The sequence below is a fragment of the Helianthus annuus genome, chromosome 15 (assembly GCF_002127325.2).
Source record: "Helianthus annuus cultivar XRQ/B chromosome 15, HanXRQr2.0-SUNRISE, whole genome shotgun sequence".
NCBI lineage: Eukaryota > Viridiplantae > Streptophyta > Magnoliopsida > Asterales > Asteraceae > Helianthus > Helianthus annuus.
In genome coordinates this window covers 172,736,951-172,753,953 of record NC_035447.2, presented here as the reverse complement: position 1 = coordinate 172,753,953, position 17,003 = coordinate 172,736,951, and the positions used below count along the sequence as shown (strand labels likewise).

At 38.6% G+C, this 17,003-nt stretch overlaps 1 protein-coding gene across 1 annotated transcript; it reads left to right on the top strand.

Annotated features, from left to right (window-relative positions):
- The first annotated feature begins 553 nt into the window (after nt 1-553).
- Nucleotides 554-2,964, top strand: LOC110914647 (UDP-glycosyltransferase 76B1). The gene is made up of 2 exons (XM_022159431.2): nt 554-1,088; nt 2,081-2,964. The coding sequence occupies exons 1-2, from the start codon at nt 554-556 to the stop codon at nt 2,962-2,964; spliced, it is 1,419 nt and encodes a 472-aa protein (XP_022015123.1).
- The last annotated feature ends 14,039 nt before the right edge of the window (nt 2,965-17,003 follow it).

Here is a 17,003-nt window from a genome sequence, read left to right as displayed (position 1 = left end):
AAAAAGTGGTTGTGAGTGGAGGAGAGAGAAAATGTTACTGTTCATCTGTATATTTGAGGGGACACTGTTCACTCACTATAATTTTTTAATATATATTGAAAGTGGTTGTGAGTGAAGGAGAGAGAAAAATGTAATGATAATATTATTTAATTGAAAAGGAGAGAGAAAAAATATTTGTTTTTAGTGAAAATATATTGATATAGGAGTTGTTTTTTAATGGAATGTATGTATAATTTGATGGATTAGATGTGAATGCTCTCAGGTATCCACTCAATCCCATATGTTTCATGCAATGCATGTTTGACTCCAGTCCATCACCCTGGATAATAGAGACAAATTAAGCAGAGAACAAAATTCTATAGTAATTAATTACAAATGAAAATTTATTAGCATTTACTGATTCTCATAAATGTCTTTTTTTATTCATTATTTTTATTTTATTTATTTTATATGTTTTTAACATCTAAAGCAATCTTAAATAGCACTACCAAGGGTAATTCCAAACATTGTCTCTCAACAATTAGAAAACAACCAAAACAAGACTCACAAAGAAATGGACACCACCACCACCACAACCACCACCCCCACCACCGCCACCGCCGCTGCCGCGAAGCGAACCACTGGCCGCCGGTTGGTGCTGCTGCCGTCACCATTCCAAGGCCACCTAAACCCTATGCTTCAACTAGCAAACATACTTCACTCCAAAGGCTTTTCAATCACCATCCTCCATACTCGTTTCAACTCCCCTAATCCCACCAACTACCCTCACTTCATTTTCGTACCCATTCCGGCTTCTGGCGAAGAGAAACACTCGTTCTCCGACATGGGAAACGTCATACGTTTCATGCACTATATCAACATCGATCTCTTGGGTCCAATTCATGAGTGTTTGGAGCGGTTGATGTCGGAGAATGATGGAGTTGCTTGCTTTATCACAGATGCTCATTGGTTCGGCACACAGAGCGTAGCCGACTGCCTGAAACTTCCGAGGATCGTTCACCGGACTAGCAACATATCGTCGTTTCGAGCCTTTGCTGTCCCTCAGCTCCTACGTGACATGGGCTGTTTCCAGCGTTCGTCCGATGAAGGTTTAATTTCTTCTCTTGAATGCTTATATTAAGGCTCAAACTATTGACACGTCTAAACTACCGAGTTGCACACTTTAAGGTTTATGTACGTAGCATGTACGCAACGTATAGTATTGCATTAAAATCAGTGTCTGACTTGTGTCATGGTCTGGTTGCTCCTATACGCCCGCACACATAAGTTCAAAACATGCAGACCGTATAATAAATGTTTAAACGAGTAATTAAATATTAATTTTAATGTATTATATGACACAGTTGTCTTGTCTAGTAAGTTCAAAACATACTTTAGTCTGTGATTTAAATTCAAAACAATTAAACCCACTTTTGAGATAAGCGATGCTATAAATTTACTTAGAAAAAAAAAATTAATAGTCAAATAATACTTAAAGAATATAAACGTCCGACAATATATCCTAGAATAATCGCATGCATATTTTGTGTGAAACTGTAACTTCTATACTAAAATAATTAATATTAATATATAATTACATCTTTAGTTTTGATATCTTTAAATTACATCTTTACATTTTTTTAAAAATTACTGATAATATATTTAAATAAATGACATTAATATGGCATGGAATATTATGACATTAGCTTGAAAACCGTAATAGTATAAATAAATGACATTAATATGGCATGGAATATTATGACATTAGCTTGAAAACCGTAATAGTATTACATCTGATTTCCCAATTTATATAAGTTTAGTGAACCCATTTTGATCTAGTAGTATCATATCCTCTTATAAATGTGAGATTGTAGGTTTAAATCTTTAAAAATGCAAAGTAAAGGTAGAATTCAGGTTTGAAAAAAGAAACATATATATAAGTTTACTGAACTTTGCATTCCTTAAAAAAATGATATGTGCATTTGGTAAGAAAACAAAAGTGATTAAATGAGTTTCACGTGGAGGCCATGCATAGGCCACACAACCATTTTACCAGACTAAAACATTTATAATCTGACTAAATATATTATTTTATTTATAGAAATGAAGTTGGAAGCATTGGTCCCGGGCCTTGAACCACTTAAAGTTAAAGACTTGCCAAAATTCCAAACCAATGATCCAGAAAGCGCATGTAACATGTTAGAACTCATGGTTCAAGGAACTAAGGGAGCACGTGCAGTGATATGGAATACATTCAAAGATCTAGAAGAACATGAACTTGTAGCTCTAGGCCAAGATTTCCCAAGCCCACATTTCCTAATAGGACCATTTCACAAGTATTTCCCAGCATCGTCAAGCAGTCTCCTAGCACAAGACCAAACATCGCTTTCATGGTTAGACCAACACCCACCAAAGTCTGTGTTATATGTTAGTTTTGGTAGTCTAGTTAGGATTGAGGAATCCCAGTTTTTAGAGATCGCATGGGGTTTGTCTAATAGCAAGCAACCATTTTTATGGGTTGTTAGACCAGGGTCCATAAAAGGGTCAGAGTGGCTAGAATTGTTGCCAAATGGATTCTTGGAGAGAATTGTAAAAGGAATAGGGTATATTGTGAAGTGGGCACCACAACAAGACGTACTAGCTCATCCTGCGATAGGTGGATTTTGGACTCATAATGGGTGGAATTCGACACTTGAGAGTATTTGTGAAGGAGTTCCAATGATTTCTTCACCATCTTTTGGTGATCAACTCCCAATTTCAAGATACGTAAGCGATGTGTGGAAGATTGGGGTAAAGTTGGAAAATGGGTTTGAAAGAGGCGAGATTGAAAGTGCAATAAGGAGAGTTATGGTAGACGAGGAAGGGTTGGAATTTAGGAATAAAATCGCTAATATCAGTGAGAAAGTAAACCTTTGTCTAAAGAAAGGTGGTTCATCGTATTCATCCCTTGAAGATTTGGTCAATTACATTTTGTCATTCCCATGACAACAGTTCAAAATCCTTATCATGGGGTGGATACTTTTGTTAGTAATAACATCTTACATTATCAGAAAATAAGTACAACCATAAACCGTGTTGCTAAATGTGGTTATTTATAAAATAGAAAACAATGATATTCTATTTTCTTAAACGAAATCTTGTTGAATAGAATAGTTGAATTAAGTCTAACTTGCAAGCCATCACATATGACACATGATGAAATTTGAAGGTGCTAAATACAATCTAGTAAACTTTAAAACATTATATTGAGGGACAATTCGCTAATATTGACCCTCTAAAACATAATATAGTGACCCTTCATACTTAAGGCATCCAAGTGCCTACAAAAATGATGTATCATCTACATGCACAAGTAACCGACTAACCGTCGATTTTCCAAAGCAGAAAGTGGAAGACATCCTAGTCATATCCAAATTCCCAAATGTATTCTGAAAGACTTGCCTGGTTTCCCCCCAGATAGCCAAGTAGAGTTTCAGATTGACATTTTGCCTGGATAAACCAATAACTAAGTCTCCCAATTGCTTTGCTCCAACAGAGATGAAAGAATTAAGGGTACAGTTAGAAGAACTGTTAGAGAAAGGGTTTATTCAACCGAGTCCTCGCCTTGGGGAGCTCCTTCCTATTCATCAAGAAAAAGGATAGTCGATATGGATGTGTTTCGACTTTCGAGAGCTGAATAAGATAACCATCAAGAATCGCTAACCGTTTCCCAGGATCGATGATCTCTTCGATCAACTTCAAGGGGCAAGTTATTTCTCCAAGATCTTTCTTCCGTCTTGATATACGAGTTGAAAGTCAGGAGTGAAGATGTTTCAAAGTCTGCCTTGAGAACAAGAGGCAGACGTTATGAGTTCCTATTCATGCCATTTGGACTCACTAATGCTCCTGCAACATACATGGACCTCATGAATACGGTCAGCAAGCCATATCTAGATAAGTTGGTCATTGTCTTCAGTGATGACATTCTTATCTATTCTTGTAGCTCGGAATATCATAAAAACCATATCAGAAGTATAGAGTCACTAAACAATAGAAGCTTTATACGAAGTTACTTGCTGGGAATATGAGAGTTTGATCGATGAGTTTGTAATTTCAAGGGAAAATGGCATTATGAAAGACATAGACATTCATAAAGTATCTTCAAACTCAAAGCTTTCACCAATAATGACTCTTACAAAACTGCACTTAATCAATATTTGTGGAAGTATAAAGACATCTAACTTTGTGGAGAGATTAAAAATATTAGTAAGAAAAAGGCCAAGAACAATTACTTATCCTACACAAACTATGGCTGGGATCAGTGGTTTTGGAAGATTTTTTTGGAATAAATGTGAAAAATGAGTTTATTGCAAAAATAAGTTAATATTTTTATCTGGGTTTTTGTTCTATCATGTGTGAGATTCGCAATGAACCTATAGGATCGCATGGTCGTACGATTTGTTTGATTAACGCGTTTGACGTGTGGAACCCGTCTAACATGATGTGGTAGAATAACAATCAAACACGAACACAAGATCTAAATATCAATCAATGCTTGTATTGAACTTGACAAACCCTAGATTCCAATACAAAGACGTGTGTGTGAAAAGCCCTAAGAATCTATCCAAGTTACGACTAACAAGCTAAGATTCCTTAGTTATAGCCTCTTAGACATCGCAAGTAATATTACAATTTTGCCCTTAATGACACTGAAACCAATTGATCTATTGTTACCATTAACTGCACTTACAGAACCAAATCGCATCCAAAGTGGAGCTAAGATTAATGAAATATCGATGCTCGAAGTTGAGGTAGTTGGAAATGTTAAAGTTGCGAAATTTTACCAAGGGTGGTAAAGTGGAACTTGTCCCACATAGGAAGAGGACAAAGTTGAGGTGGGATATAAGGATGAGTTTTCCTTCCTCGTTCTTCTTAGAAGCACGGCAAGTGAAGTCATGAAGGGTGCAGAGCACACTTAACTATCAAGCGCACGTGCGTGCAGCATAGGCACAATGCAACAGTTTGATGACCCAATGTGTACTTTTGATGGCGTGCATGTGGCCAGTGATATAGGTGGCAGGCGGGCTAGGTGTGAGCGCAACATCAAATCAGAGCGCACGGATGTTGCAATTACGATTGTAGATTAGTTTCCACTTCTATAGCAATAGTTGAATAGTCAAAACAACAGCTTCAAATTTGAACCAAAACTTAACAAAGTGCATTGAAGATAGTTGGAATTAAATTCCTTTTTGGAATTAATGTTACAAAACTTTTTTGTAATTCTTGTTGCTTGCAATTGCTGCTAATTTGTTGTTACTATAGGATCGTTTTCCGCCCTGTTTGAGTCGATCAGAAGATTTCTTATCCAAAACAAGAGGCGGAAACTAATGTTTTGGTGCAATCTCAGCCGTATTCACTTTTAACTGTTGTTATATTGATCACTGAAACGATTACAAGCTCTGACAACACTTCGGCAGCACTTTGTGGCTCACCGGAAGACAATGACCTATATCTATATCTGATTTTGCTCCTAAGAACCCTATATATAGTTGTTCTGATTTCGCTCCAACATGCAATGTCACAAGGAGCGAAATCAAACTTTTTCATTTTGGGCGAAATCATCCTAATAACACTTCGGGCGAAATCAGAATGTTATGGGGTTTCGTTCCAAATGACAAGATGTCATTTGGAGCGGAATCACTTCCTAAGACATGTTTCTTGGATTTCGTGCCCTGTTCTATCCTATTCTACGCAAGACTTGATACAAGACGCAGGCGACAGACGGATGCACCAACAAACTCCCCCTCGGATGTTGACGGAGTCTTCAGTGTCGAGTCTTCGGTTGTCTACCTTCAGTCTTTATCAGTCTTTATCATCAACAAACTCCTCTCTCTCGAATGTTGAATCTTTAAACTTCATCAGCATCAACAATTTCAGGATCAGCACTGGCTTTAACTGCTTCCTCAGCTTCGTCTTCAGACTCCCCCTCTCAATTTGCTGGGATCGAAGTCTGGAAATTACAAATTCACAATCGTTGCCCGGCTCTTTATCCTGCAAATTCTCTTCCACACACATAAGTTTCTACAAAGTTTAAATCTTCTTAAAAATTTAGAAACTATTGTGGTAATTATACAAAACGATTTATTCACTGAAAACCACTTGTAAATATATTCAATCATTTTCATTCACACTCTTTTATCCAAACCTGTTCTTCATGTCTAGCACTTAGAATTTTGAACATCGGCTTTTCAACACCAGTTGTCGAAAATCTTTTTGAATTTTTCAAAATTTATGCTAAAACACACTAAAATCTTTTTGGATTTTTAAATAAAAGTAAATGCAGAAATGAAATATTTACAAACAATATTTTTGTGAGTTCGTGCAAGAGGATCATATCAGTTTTTGAGACATATCACTAACATCGTTAAGCTTGATTTCATTTTAAGCTCTAAACAATTCACCTAGATTGTCAGTATATTTGTCCACTTAAATTTTCACACAAATTTTAACTGTTTCGAGATATGAAATTAGTGTCTTAGATACTTAAACTTATTCGTGTGTCCCACCACTTGAATATACTCACGTATCCAGATCCCAATATTCAGTCTTACAGGTGAGTATACCACAAATGATATCTGTAAAGGGGTTAAATTGCGAGGGCCGTGAGAGCTCAGGTTGATACTTCCGTATACGCAGAGAGATGACAGTTTCGACTTTTGGTGTGTCCCCTTTAGAGGATCTTTTCTTCAACAGCAATGATTATCAATTTTATTGTTTAATCATAATTGCTGAGGGCCTTTGCTGTATTTCAAGCATTGTGCAGAAAGTATTATACGGGGACTTGGTCAGAACTTCCATTCAGCAGAAGTCCCGGTATAATACCCCAGATATCACTTAGTATAAAGACCTAGTATCTGAGAATAAGGGACCTTTCAAACAAGATTTCAGGGGTGACCTATATATCCAAGAAGTTGTTACCCACAGAATAAGCAAGTTTGAAATTTAGGTTTATATCTCGTCACAATTTACTAAATGTGTAAAAACCTACTGACACATCCACAGTGAGATTATTTATCACATTTTAACTTTACAATTCTTTAGCGTGTTGTGATAGTCCACTGATGTACTATCATTTCCTCTTTTATGCAACAAAAACTCATTTTTCATTTTATCATGTTTTTGGCTTTTTTCAGATTTTCTAATGTTTTTGGATTTTCTGAAAATTTCTTACTCCCCCTAAAATTCAAAAACATTTAAAGAAATTGAAAACAAACTATACAGAATCATGACAACTGATATCGAATTGCCTCAATTCTCCATCAGCTTGGCATAAACAATCAGAACTCCCCCTCACAACAAACTATTTTCCCATTAAGATTTCAAAACACTTAAGTTTGTTTTAATCAGAATGGTTTTTCCCGAAAATAAGTTCGTTTATTAACCATTTGTAGGTTATGGGGTCATTTCATCACATTGTTTATCAATCTTTTGAATGAAAGTTAAATCAAGTTCAACTTAAAGACCTTGATTAACCACTTGTAGGATCAATGATTGAACCACTTGTAGGATTAAAAATTAAACATTTCAAACATGTTTTTCAACCAATTACCCTCTTGTCGGTTGAATTCTCAAGGTGTCGATTCCTACTCCACACTTACCAACCTGGGAGTTCCGGCAATTCACACTTTTCAAAACAAATTTTACAAACATTTTCAATAAAGATGCCGATTCATGCTCCACGATTACCAACTTGGGAGCTCCGGCAATTCATACTTCTATTCTTTGAAGAATATATCCACCCAAGCCTGACCAGCCTTGGGTGTAACAATCTCTTCTTCATCATTACTTTCAACAAACTTGTAAACACTTCTTCTGGCAGCATAAAATTCTTTGACACATTTGGCCTTACCATTGACCATTTTGCCAAAAATGTGTTTCACATTTCGATTAAAAGTCTTTTCAACATCAAATTTATTCTTGTCAGAATAAAATTGATTTGAAATTTCCACTTTCCCGATTTTTGATTTCAAATTTTTAGCATTCAGTGGTGGAAAATTCTCATCATCCACTGTCAAAACTGATTTTTCAACCTTTCTTTCAACACGTGGCTCCTCTGATTTTGTGGAATCAGATTCATTACCAGAACTGTTACCTGAACCTTTAACAACCCATTTTTGATTTTTCAAATTTTCTTTTCTTTTTAAAACATTCTTTGAACATTCTCCCACCTCAAAGGTTGAATTTTCAAAGCCTGTAAAATTTTTGGTTGTAAGTTCAGTTTTCACAACAATTTTCTCTTTCAGTTTACCAGAAACTTCCTGTTTTGGTTTGAAGATTTTCGGACAGTTTCTAGCAATGTGACCGGTAGATTTGCATTGGAAGCAGGTTCTTGTTTCAATCTTCTGTGATTTTGAAAACCTTGTTAATCATTTCAAGTTTAACACTTCTTATTGGAAAAGTTTCATCAGAATATAATTTGTCAGAATCTTTCAAAGTATATGCTACTTTGACCGGTTCGTCATTCAAATTAGATTTTGATAGCAAAAATTTCGTATCATAAACCCGTTTGTCCTTTTTGATTGTTGGCTTTGACGCATCGGACTCAGACTTTGACTCGGGTTTGGACTTCATGTTTGACTCCTCACAGTCATCTTTATCTAACACCTGATCGACCACACTTTTTATCATCTTTGACTCATGATCAGTGTCGGATGACGTGTACGTGACATCAATATTTTCTGACAAGTTATCTGATGGCCCAGACTCCCATTGTAAGTTAATTGCCTTTTTGACTCTTTTGGAATTTGGATTTCGAGGAGAATATCCATTTTCGACCGGGGGCGGACATCTATTGTAGACCACACTTGGTTTCTTACCAGAAATTTTCACTTCATCCTCGTCTTTTGTCACGGGTTCCTTTTCTTCTGAAGTTTTTACTTCTTCAAATGTCTTCAAACTCTCCACAATCGGATAAATCCTGTCAACAACAAAAGTAGAACATGAGTAACTATCTAATAGATTTTTAACACTCTCAGTTTCTATTCTTTGTGTTGCCAGCTTCAACTCCAGATCAGCACACTTTTTGTGTAAAAATTGACATTATCAAGCTGTCTTGTGTAAGCTCCTTTGAGTGTATTCATTGCAACAGCTTGTTCACAATTCGACTCAGTGTACTTGTTGATCTCTCTGTTCATTGTATCATATGATTCTTTCAATCTGTTAATGTTGTGCAACAGTTCATTGTTTTGCTTGATCAAAGAATCACAGTTCAGACACTTTTCAGGAACTTTGATTGCTTCAGTATCAACTTTGATCTCAAACTCTGGAACGTCTTTGACTGTTCTGTTTGATTGGGAAAACTCATTTCTTCTCTTTCTCTCGGCTTCCGCTTCAGCTTTTAACCTTTCTTCTTCTTCTTCTTCTTCTTCTTCTTCTTCTTCTTCTTCTTCCTCTTCTTCAATCTTTCTCCGCTTTTCTTCTGCGGCTTCTCTGACTTTTCTGCATTTTTCAGCCCATTTCAGATCGTAAGCATTAGCAATAAAAGCTTTAACATTTGACGTGTCTTTTGACATTTCTTTGGCCATGAACTCTTGATCTGGGCAGAAATTGTCCCAACTAAAACCTTCAGCCAACTTTTCATCATCTTGATCTGCCAAACACACTTTGCTGTTTGTTGGAAGATATCTATCCCAGCTGAAACCACCATCCTTACCCTGGTTGACTAGACACACTCTTTTTGAATCTTTAATCACCCTTCTATGTGCAGTTTGTGCCTGATGCGGTGCTTCTTGTTGTTGTTGTTGATACGGCTATGGTGTGACTTGATGATAAATCGCCTTTTTGTGGTAATCGTTGTTTCCGAAAGGGTTTTGAGCTCCACTTGCTTCTTGATTTGTGCACTCCCTCTTGAAATGCCCCTTTTCCCTGCAACGAAAAAAAGTAACTTTAGACTTATCAAAACCTAAAGTTGACACATGAGCCTCGCGAAAATCATCTCTGCCTGTAATTTGTTTGAACTTTTCAGCCCGTCTCAACACACTAGCCATGCACCATTTAATATCCATTAATTCCATTTCCTCGGCATCGATTTGATCGTAATCCTCTTTTGTGAGCATTGGATTACCGATCCTCCCTGCAACTAAGCCTCCGTAGGATTCAAGCACGGTTACTAACAAAGACATGTGGCTTTTAGCAACTTCCTCAGTATAGTTCTGATCATTTTCCAGTTTTAAGGCAATGTTGCATTGAAGAACTTTGCCACTCTTTGTTGTAGTGAACTGAGGATCATATGTAGGAAATGAAGAGAATCCTGTTGTGCTGCTTGATCCCTGAGATGGTTTTTTAGAAGAATCTTTTGCATTGTAAGTTGTTTCGACTTTTGGAGAAAAATTTAACTTTTCACTAACACCACTCTTGAAATACAGACTGATGTCTTGTTCTCCATCGTAGTTCTTCATCCTGGCAATCTTTCGCTGCTCCATCTCTTGTGCTTCCAAATGTTTGATGAACTCTCCCAGTGTTAGCTTTTTATATTCTTTTCTGTTGTTTCTCAGCATCATCAGAAAAGTTCCCCAGATTTCATGTGGTAGCGCATCTGCAAGTTTTTCAATCAATTCATCAGTATCCTTTTTAATACCAAGTTTTGACATATTTCTCACCAAGTTACAATATCTTTCAATAATTTGCTTGGTGTTTTCAGATTTCAAACCACGGAATAAATCAAATTCTTTCTTCATGAGCGGCATTTTGTTTTTAAGCATATCATCGCTTCCTACAAATTTTGCTTCCAATTCAGTCCAGATCGAATAAGTAGTTCCATCATGTTGAAGCAAAATCAAAATGTCCTCTTTGATTGCTTGTTGAAGCATACTCACCATCAATTTTTCATCGCTATATTTCTTTTTCTCTTCAGTACTCATTTCTTTAATTGTTTACTGAATACCATTCGTTGTGGGTCTAACATATGGTTCTTCAGTGTGTTCCCACGTATCCAAGTGATAAGCTTCAACCCAATTTCCAAACCGTTCGGACCATGCATTGTAATCATCAATATCCATGAGCTTAGGCAGTTTTTGAGATGTCACGGTTTCATTTTCAAGCAAAGCATTCTGAGTGATTGTAATTGGACTGGCAAAGGCATTGTAAAATTCGTTGTCCATTGTTCAATTGTCCAAAAGTTCACAAATTCCAAGTTTCAGGCAAAATCAGATTTGGAGCGAAATCAACAAATCTGTTTCAAGCGAAATCACTTTTGAAACCTTCGAGCGAAATCAACATTTTAGTTTGGAGTGGAATTAACACGTAGCTTGGAGCGGAATCACAGTTCTGATTTTGGAGCGAAATCAGAAATTACCTTGGAGCGGAATTAGACTTGATGGTCAACAAGAACGAAATTAACTTTGAAGTTTGGAGCGAAATCAATTTTAGAGCGGAATCAGGTTGCAATCTCGAGCGAAATCAAGTATGATGCCATCATCTTGAACATGTTTTCAAGCAAAATCAAGTAAAATTCAATTATTAGATCGATTTTAGCTTTGAAATTTTCAAGGGTTTATCAAAACATGATTACGCGTAATGTGTGTGAAATTGAGCTGGTTTTACCGAGAAAAATTTTCAAATTTTAAGAAGAAGGTGTAGAAAATCAGAAAACACAGCTGAAATGGCAAGAACTCTTCCTCCTGAGATCTGATACCATTTGTAGGATCGTTTTCGGCCCTGTTTGAGTCGATCAGAAGATTTCTTATCCAAAACAAGAGGCGGAAACTAATGTTTTGGTGCAATCTCAGCCGTATTCACTTTTAACTGTTGTTATATTGATCACTGAAACGATTACAAGCTCTGACAACACTTCGGCAGCACTTCGTGGCTCACCGGAAGACAATGACCTATATCTATATCTGATTTCGCTCCTAAGAACCCTATATATAGTTGTTCTGATTTCGCTCCAACATGCAATGTCACCAGGAGCGAAATCAAACTTTTTTCATTTCGGGCGAAATCAGCCTAATAACACTTCGGGCGAAATCAGAATGTTATGGGGTTTCGCTCCAAATGACAAGATGTCATTTCGAGCGGAATCACTTCCTAAGACATGTTTCTTGGATTCCGTGCCCTGTTCTATCCTATTCTACGCAAGACTCGATACAAGACGCAGGCGACAGATGGATGCACCAATAGTTACCACTGAATTTGGGTTTATAAGATCTGCCACTTATGGTGAGTGGATACTTCTTAGTCTTTTTTACAGGAATTTCACATGATGGTTTTTTTGCTACTAAAGATTCTCAACCTAAAGAGTTGTTGTTGAGCAAAAGTTTGCCATTGAAGACTTCAAATAATATTGGTACAACTAAACTAAAGCGTCAACTGATGGGTGATGATGGGGGTAGCCCAAATCCAAATAAAATGACCAAGAATACATGATAGCTTGAAGGATAAAAAGGTTCAAAGATTTAAAACCCGGGTACTGAGCTAAGGCAGCATGTGCACAATAATTAGTCATATCACTGATTACTTCAACAACTCTCCCAGCCGTAAAAGTAGAACGAATGCACAGAGTATAGTCTTTTATCTGCAGGTCCAAATGCTTCAACCCCTAAAAGGGTAAGTCCGCCACTGCAAGCATGGTTCGCTAGTCCATGGTTTCCTCTTTGGGCGATATCTTCTCATATAAAATGATACTTCATTTAGTGCTGAAAAACATTCCGATCAGCTCTGATTCCATTGGGATCTCTGGTCTTTCTTCTCGAGTACTTGTTCCATGCAAGTCTCTATTCTTCACATTCAACGCACACATTTCCACTGCTCTCACATCCGAAGCTGAACACACTTCAGTTGAGGATCTTGAGCAAACAACCAAATCCAACTAGTGAACCTCTCTCCACGTCTTGCAAACGTGGGGGGACCCGACGACCTGCGTTAGGCAAACCGGAACCCTCCAACCCTTTTGCCTAACCAGCCTAGCTACTACCATCGGTCTAGTATTTGTTGCATCAACAAGTTGGCGCCCACCATGGGGCTACGCCACTAATTGACCAAGTAGTGTAGCTCCATTTTTGCTCAAAAGTCAGCATGTCGGAAGGTAAGTCTCCGGGAGAGGTAAACCAAATCCCACGTACCTCTACACCCAACACTAGCCAAACTCATGTGGCTATACCAACTTCCATCTCAACACCGGGAAGCACTCCAACTGGAGCATCATACCCCGAGTTTCTCACTTTCCAAACGCCGACACCATCTCGTTCCGGAGTACCATCCCCCAACGTAGGTGCTTCTAACACCCCCTCACTTGTTGACCTTACTCCCGAAGGGGTTGCCAATAACTTTCTCGAGTTAAGATCTCTTCTTAACCAATACGTGAATAGGGAAAGAGACATGGGAGTGAGGATCCGTCTGGATTATGATGAGCCAGAACCGTCACTATCTCCTGGACCTCCCGCTCTTCCTTTTGCAAGCTCACAACCAACTGTGTCTAGGAATGAGGCTGGTCCCAGTAATCCTCCTCCAAATCCTAACCCATATTTGTACACGAGGTCAGATCCAACGTCTTTTCCCCACTTTTCTTCCCAACCAATTGCAACCGGTTCTCCCTTGGGGCACGAGCTGACTTTAGACCAGCTCCTATAATCTCCAGTAGCAAGCCTTCCACCCCCAGCAACAACTACATTGGAACAAGCTTTGTCTGTGCTTCCTTTGGCATGAAGTGCCGTTATGAGCACTCCTTTTGGGGTAAACTGCCAAGTTTCACCTGGAAGCCTTCAAGGCTTCAACCTTATGCCTTAGATGATGGCTCAGATGATGGCAAGCTTCCCATGGCAGCATTTTATAATCAAGTGCTAGCCACTCAAGGGAACAACAACAACAACAACAACACAGGTGCAAGGGTGGAAGAGGATTTGGCCAAGCCATATAAACCAAGTAATTTTTCGTGTTTCTCCCAGCAAATTGCTGAATATGATTTTCAAACAAAGATCAAAATACCGTCCCACATCAAAACATATGATGGGACTGAAGATCCAGAGGATCATCTCCAGATCTTTACTGGTGCTGCTAGGATTGAGAAATGGTCTAATGCTGAATGCTGTCTCATGTTCATGCAAACCCTTGTCTGGTCAGCCAGAATCTGGTTCAATGATTTACCGGCTAGAAGTGTTCGAAGCTTCGATGACCTCAGCAAAGGGTTCCTGGCCAACTTCTCCCAGCAAAGGCGGTACGTTAAAGATGCCACAGTGATTTTCCAGATAAAACAAAGGGATGACGAGAGCCTTTGAGAGTTCATAGAAAGGTATAAAAAGGAAGGTCTAACGTATGTGGGGGTGGATGAAAAGATGAGAGTAGCCGGTTTCATGAATGCAATCACCTCCAAATACCTTACAAGGGATTTCAACAAGTCCCTACCCAAGACCTTGGAAGAAGCTCTCGAAAGGGTCGAAGCCCACATTAGAGAAGAGGAGGCTGTAGACATAAAAGAACAAAGAAAAAGGGGATCTAGCTAGCGAGGCAACAGTACAGCTAGAAAAAAAGGGAAACTTCCATTCCTATGACAGACGCCAAAGGGGTTCAGAGCAACGAAGGTCTGAAGGCCGGAACCCTTCAAGCAGGGAGAAGGCCATGAACTTCACACCCCTTACCAAAACCCCCAAGAGATACTTGCTACAGAGGAAGTAAAACAAAGCTTCCGACCTCCCAGACCTCTCCCCAAAAGCAAAAGGAATGAGAATTCCACCCAGTTTTGTGAATTTCATGAAGAGAAGGGTCACCATACTAACGATTGCTTTCAAATCAAAAAGAGGATTGAAGAGGCCATTAAGTCCGGGGAGATTGTCCACTTAGTGAAGGGGGTAAGGGACATAGCCGAAGGAAAGAGAAAGGAAGTTAACATGGTGGATTTTGATGGAAGGGTTCCCTAGAAACGATAGCGGTTGGAAGCTTGGGAGCTCCAGTGTGTCTGCTTCCCTCCAACAGAAAGGGACCCACTCTCAAACCCCCTTGTGGTTGAAGCAACTATGGGTACACTAAAGACAAGCAGAGCATACATAGACACTGGTGCAGCTAGTGAAATTATGTTTGAGAAGTTCTTCAACCGTTTGAGCAATGAGGAACGTTCGAAGCTTCAACCCTCCGGAACCTGCATAAAAGGTATTGCTAACATACCCCTCAAGCCTTTAGGGCAACTAACCCTTGATGTCCGTTTCAGTGAACGCAAGATGGATAGAGTCCAACCTCTCACTTTTGTGGCCTCTCACTTTTGTGGTTATCTGTGACAACTCGAGTTTCCGAGATTAAACTTTCGTATTCGTTGTACGTTGACTGCTTAGTTGGTTGCTTATTTGCCTCGTAATTGTATACACTGATTATGTGTGGTGATGATTGTTTGATATGTAATATGTTTATATGCTTGATATGAATTATTTGAACTTAAATTACTTAGACCATGATAAAGCCGACGAAACAAAGTGTGTTTCGCCATAATCCATACGATGAAACAGAAGTGATTCACCATGGATCATTCCGACGAAACACAGGTGATTCGTCACACACACCTCCGACGAAACAGAAGTGTTTCGCCGGCCCAACGATTCGCCGAGGCCCATTACGGGCCCAGTCTGTCAATTCGTATATTTTAACGTGAACCGACCCTTGTTTCATACCTTTGGCAAAATAAGAAAAACCCTAGAGCTCTTTCTCTCCTGTGTGACGGCAGTTTGAAGTCCCGAAGCTATTCTTAGCGATCAATCCATTATTCTCTTCTATCTCGGTTAGTGTTGTTAATTGTTGATGTAATTGTTGTTAAATGCATGGATAATATCAAATTTAATTGATTCTTAGTAGGACTAATGTTCACAAGTAGATGATGTTGGGATTATAATGGGATCTAGGTTATCGGATTATGGATTCGTATGTGAAAGTTGGATTGTTGATGATCTGTGACTAGTAGATAGGGTTGATATTCTGTCATGAACTATTTTAGACTAACTCGATGCTTTGAATGAAATTGTTACACCACGATTATGTTTCGATTTGATGTTGTGCACATGATTATCACTGGATTGTATGAATACACGTATTAGCTTGGAGGGTATCAATGATTTCAGAATGATTACTTGACTACTGTTTGATTATGGGTAATCTGTGGGTAACGACTGTTCTTGATTATTAGGGTTTCTATGTTGATCTTTGTAACTGATAGGTTGATGACGTAACTGACATATGTAGACGAAACACCTATCCTGACGAAACGAGTATGACGAAACGAATGTGTGTTTCACCGTGGTTGTCACGACGAAATGAAACGTGTTTCGCCAAGAGGTATAACGACGAAACAGTGTTGTTTCGTCGAAGGAATTCACGGCGAAACAGGGGTGTTTCGCCGAATGGGTAAACAACACACTTAACTTAGTTAATTCTGTTAAAAGTTAACCTGGTTAGTTAACTGCCATTAAATGTTGTGCATGACATGTATGATTGTGAATACGTGCAATGTGCTACTCGGTGATTATAGATGCATTGTCCACTGTGATTGTACTTGTATGCGAACTTCGTGAATACAAACTGATTACGTATACGTGCATACTTTAGGACTTGATTGATTATTTGCAAGCACATACCTTAGCATACCGAGCAAACCAAGGTGAGTTCACACTCTTACCAAGGCATGGGATTCCCAGGGGATTGGGAATGGGATAGAATGATTACGTGTACTTACATTATTACTGCTAGACTAGTGATGCATGGGGAAGCCCCACTACTCTTCGCACACATGCCTGGAATGGCTGTGATACAAAATACTGAGCTTCGTACACATGCCTGGAATAGCCGCGATACTGATACTAAACTTCGCACACATGCCTGGAGGGTCGCGATACAAATAAAACTAGTCTATAATACAGGGGAAATTCCCATTAATCTTCGCAAACATGCCTAGAGGGCCGCGATGTAATTATATACGATACATGGGTTACTAAACAAACAAACAATTTACGAAATGAACATTATTACTAAACAACCCACTGTGAACTCACTCAACTAGTTGTTGACTCTCTGTT

Coding starts and splice junctions, on each gene's coding strand:
- LOC110914647 (XM_022159431.2), top strand. CDS start 554: ATGGACACCACCACCACCACAACCACCACCCCCACCACCGCCACCGCC. Junction 1,089..2,080: donor CCAGCGTTCGTCCGATGAAG/GTTTAATTTCTT, acceptor TTTTATTTATAG/AAATGAAGTTGGAAGCATTG.